Genomic DNA, 5,049 nt, shown 5'->3' on the forward strand with positions numbered 1-5,049 from the left:
GCACAGCTTTCCACCATATCAGAAAGACATGAGACTGTAAACAACACATTTTCTTTTTGTTCCGTTCCTATCGGTGACCAGTTCCTCCATTCAGATAATTTTAGTTCTTTCAGATAGGGTGGTTTAAACCACACCTTGAATGACTGTGAATGAAAACACTCTAGAGTAAGAATAAAGTTCAAGGCAACATTGACACACCACTGGGTCATGTTACTGCTGAGGGTATAAAAGATCACATCGCCTACTAATGACACAGTAAGACTAAATTGCTTTTCTGACACACTTCACATCAGCCTAGCAATGGCCTGTAGGTCTGATAGACCAGGAACCTGTCAGTGCAACCGAGATCCAGTCAACAGTATTCTTTTCCAAATGCTTAATTCAGGAGGAACATCAAAAACAAATCTTCACCAACACATCTGTAACTTCAGATAGAGGATGCCCCTGTGACAGGAATAGGAAAGTGTTACTTAAGAATCCTGATGTCACCTGCAAGAAAGCTTCAGATGTGTTATTAAAGACAGTAACTTTTATTAGAAATTTGCCTTCCTTCTATCAGCTGCTTCAAGATGACCAGGTCCTGCTAGTGAGGCAGTGCTGGGCTCCACTTTTTGTCTTAGGTTTGGCTCAAGAGCAAGTGGCTTTTGAATGGGAAGAGCTTTCTATGCCCAGTCTACTGAAGAAGATACTTCTTAATCAGCCATGTAATGCTGGTGACATCAAGTTGACATCTGATGCTGGAGTACCTTTCAAAGAAGTGCAAAGACTACAGATGTTTCTGCATAAACTCTGGAACTTGGACATTTGCACAAAGGAATATGCTTATCTTAAAGGCATGGTGCTGTTTAACCCAAGTAAGTAAATGGTACCTATATTCTTATGACTCTACTTTGAAAATCCAAAATCTTATCTAAATTCTGCCTTTATATTACTTCATTGTTCGCAATGTGATCTACGCAGACATTAGAGGTAAAACAGGGAGTTGTGAATGGAGCCTCTGATTTTGCCTGTAACGTGGCTGCTGTGTTAATTGGTGTTATTTTTGTGGCATAAAATAAGCCACTCTACAGTATGTTCTCAGAACTGAAATACAATTCTGGTTTAAAATGGCTATTCGGCAACCTAAATATTTTTAAAAGGCACTCATGATGCTGTAAATAATAAAAGAAGCAATGCTCGCCTTACTGACATCTTTAACAAAACTGGTCCAGTATTGTAGACTGTATTTTCTTGACCAATTAGTGCCTTCCAATATTCTTCACATAGCTATGGTCATTGGCTACTACAATTTAGAATAATATAATTACAAGAGACTATTGCATAGTGGCACAACAAACTACAAACTGTGCCAATATCTCTGTCCACGTGGCATTTACCAAAATTTTAAATCATTTACATTTTTATTTTATAATCTACAAGATATCCCAATGATCCTACTTATTATACAATATGGAAATTAGGATGGAACTGAGTGCGTTCCTTTTTTGGGATGTGCAAATTTTATTAATGCGTCACACAGGACATACTGCGAAATATTAGCCAAATACAATATTCATGTCTGAATGGCTCACTAAAGGTGCTGTAACATATTTGAGAGGTGCCTGTGCAAAAATCTAATGTAACCTTGACTTATCTACACAATAATATGATTAAGAAGGAAATGATGCAGTCACTGTAAAGAACAAAAATATGTGATCGCTTTTGGGCCTCATGCACATGACCTTATGTGTATCACAGCTGCAAAATACGGATACCGTCCATGTGCATGCACATTTTTCTCCGTCCCAATAGTAGAAATGGATATTCTTGTCCACAAAACGGACAAGAATCGGTCATGTTCTAAAATTAGCAAGATGGACACATGGATGTGGACAGCACACGGATGACATAGAAATGAATTGGTCCACTTCTGAACCACAAAAAATGTGAATAGGACACAGACCAAAACTACGGTGGTGTGCATCAGGCCTTAGTGAAACCCCCCATTTACTGGTTGGGTATAAGTCAACTTCCAGAGGGTGCAGTATTTGCAGGTTACATCATTTGTAATGATCCTTGATTCGAGGTCCATGAATTAATTAGGATTTTAAGACAGTGAAGGCCAGTCAGGGCTCTATGATACTTTTATGGATGGTTTAGCAGTTTTTGGTACAATCATCTTGGTGTGAAGAGACTGGTAGAGCTAGGTGCTTTTACATTATCTTAGTTCAACCAGGACACAGTCATAAACTGCATTTAGTCTATGATATCAAATTTGCTGATCATAGTGCTGTTCAGTTCAGCCTCACCTTATTACTGTTGTGCAAGAGCTACTGTATATATAAAGAGGTAGTTATCAATAGTTATAAAATTACACACAAGTAGTATAAAAGGGCATTTCTATTAAAGGGGTTTTCCAAGAGTTTTATACTGATAGGTCATCAGTATCTGATTGGTGGGAGTCCGACATCGGGACCCCATCTTCTCTCTGCTTTTCCTAGGCTGATTGACGACACGTTCATGTGTCACTTGGTCTAGGAGCAGCTCAGCCCCATTCTCAAAACAGCGGGGGTCCTGGGTGTTGGACCTCAACCGATCAGATACTGATGACCTATCCAGAGGATAGGTCATCAGTAAAAAAAAAATCTCGGAAACCCCTTGAATTCAGCTCTGCTAAACAAATAGTTTTTATATTTATTGACATTTTCTTTCATATGTCTTAAGGAATCAGAGGTATGAGATTCCCCCAGTATGTTCAGACCCTACAACTGGAGGCTCAACACACGCTGATGGAGTTCACATCAATGATGCAGAACATGAGTCAAGTCCGTTTCACGAGGATGCTGGAGGCCCTGGACATTCTAAAAACCATTGACTCAAAAGTGATCACAGAACTATTTTTCAGACCAATCTCTGGAGAAATTAATTTGGAAGAACTATTGCTTGAAACGCTCTTTTTCAACTAGAATGAAATGCATAAGAATCGGAAAATGTGAATTCATTTGTTAGATGTTAAAATTGTACCTTACTGCAGACAGACTTAAACTAACTGGATATTGCTATTGTTAGCACGTTGGTATTTCCAAGTAGATGACTAAGCAGTAAATGTGGGATTATTTATATAGAAAATGTGGCAATGTAAAAAAAATCTTATTTAAATGAGGTTTTCACTGTTTTAAATGGACAAACTGTTGAAAATGGAGTTGATTGAGGTGTCCAATATAGGAAGTGGGAAAGGGGCTATCTCCTCAAAGTTCCCTAACACAATATTGAAAGGGAACCTATCATGTCGAACATAATGTTTGAACTGCAGGCCCTTGTTATAGAGCAAGAGGAGCTGAGGAGATTGATATATAGTATTATGGGAAAAGATTCAGTATAACTTGCAATTTATCCTGCTCATTTTAGGCTTTGAAGTCCAAGGCAGTCCTATCAGTGACTGACAGCTATCTCTGTATACACAGTCATAGAGGCAAAGATGTCAATCACAGATAGAACCACCTCCTTGACGTCAAAGTCTGGAATTAGCAGGAATTGAAATGTATTAGAATATGTTATATTAAATGTCTTCCCATAAAACAATATACGAATCTGCTCAGCTCCTCCTGCGCTGTAACATGGTGCCTGTACTTTATATTGCTTATTCACAGTGAAAGGGTTTCCTTTAAGAATGAGCTGTCTGAAGCTTTAGAGGGGGATCTGGAAATTAAAAAATGTGAGAGAAGAAAGGAGAGGATATAAAATAACAAAATAAGTATGGCAGCGCTGAAGTTGACTACTCACACATCACGTCTGCCGTCAATCACAGTCCGCTGAATGGCTCAACATCATCACTGCATGGCAGGAACAGGGACGGACGGGAGCAACAGCGCAGGATTGGTGGGGAATTTTCTGGGTCAGTAGTGCTTATTTCATCACAATGCCTTTCTTCTCCCACATATTTCAATTTCCACCCAACCCCTTTTAAGGAAATTAGCATTTTTTCTTGCCACTTATATTTCTGTCTTCAGTATAGTTTGTTTTATTTTTGCATATAATCTAGTTTTAAGCTTGTAATATGAGGATCTTGTCTGTATTATTTCATTTACTTTCAAGGACAGATTAAAACTGACTTTTGTGGCATCTATGACTGTTTGAATGTTGCACTTATGCTAAATGATGTTTATTTATTTTTTAATATCAGCAAAATAAAGTATTTTATTATTAAAATATTAAACAGACTTGTGTTTCTTCGGCAGTGCTAACATTTGCATTGTGATCTATGGAATGTGTATATGTGGGATTATTTCTCTATGAACGTAATTACACTTTTTGAGACTCGCCAAGAGAAAAAGACTCTTTGAATAGGGTATATTATTAAGACAACCCACTTTCAGATTGAAATTGGTCGAGTAAATCAGATGATTTCTAGAGTCTGGCTTAGGCTACTTTCACACTAGCGGCAGCCTTCTCCAGCAGGCTGTTCCGGCGAGTGAACAGCCTGCCTGATCCTTGCTGCCGCTAGTGCACACGTGCTGCCGGACGTCCGCTCAGGTCCCATTGACTATAATGGGGGCGGGCCGGAGTATTGGCGGCAGCACGGCAAACATGCCAAGAGTTGGGCGGAATAAAACTACGACATGTTGTAGTTTTATTCCAGCCACCTCGCGACATGTTTGCCGTGCTGCCGCTGGAACTCCGGCCCGCTCCCATTATAGTCAATGGGACCAGAGCGGACCTCCGGCGACACGCGTGCACTAGCGGCAGCACGGATCAGGCAGGCTGCTCACCCACCGGAAAAGCCTGCCAGAGAAGGCTGCCGCTAGTGTGAAGTAGCCTAAAAGGGGTTGTCTAGTTTCAGGGGTAACTGGACAACCCTTGGGATCCACCTGCAAAAAAGAACAGGTAAGTGCATATCTGAAAGAGCCAATGCATATAACCAGCTGCAGAAGTGACATCATGTCGACAACACTTGACTGTTGCAGCTAATTGCTGGCCTCAGTGGTACACATGACGAGGCGAGTGCTTAGTTGCAGTGGTCATGTGTTGTCAAAGTGACATAACAGCTGCAGCTGGGTAAATATAGCCCGG

At 40.1% G+C, this 5,049-nt stretch overlaps 1 protein-coding gene across 1 annotated transcript; it reads left to right on the forward strand.

Moving 5' to 3' along the window:
• Nucleotides 1-300: 300 nt before the first annotated feature.
• Nucleotides 301-2,945, forward strand: LOC122935364 (nuclear receptor subfamily 0 group B member 2-like). Its single transcript, XM_044291128.1, is given in 3 exon segments — nucleotides 301-429; nucleotides 431-854; nucleotides 2,704-2,945. Coding segments are annotated over 3 exon segments (795 nt in total).
• The last annotated feature ends 2,104 nt before the right edge of the window (nucleotides 2,946-5,049 follow it).

Source organism: Bufo gargarizans, chromosome 4 (genome assembly GCF_014858855.1).
Source record: "Bufo gargarizans isolate SCDJY-AF-19 chromosome 4, ASM1485885v1, whole genome shotgun sequence".
Taxonomy (NCBI): Eukaryota; Metazoa; Chordata; class Amphibia; order Anura; family Bufonidae; genus Bufo; species Bufo gargarizans.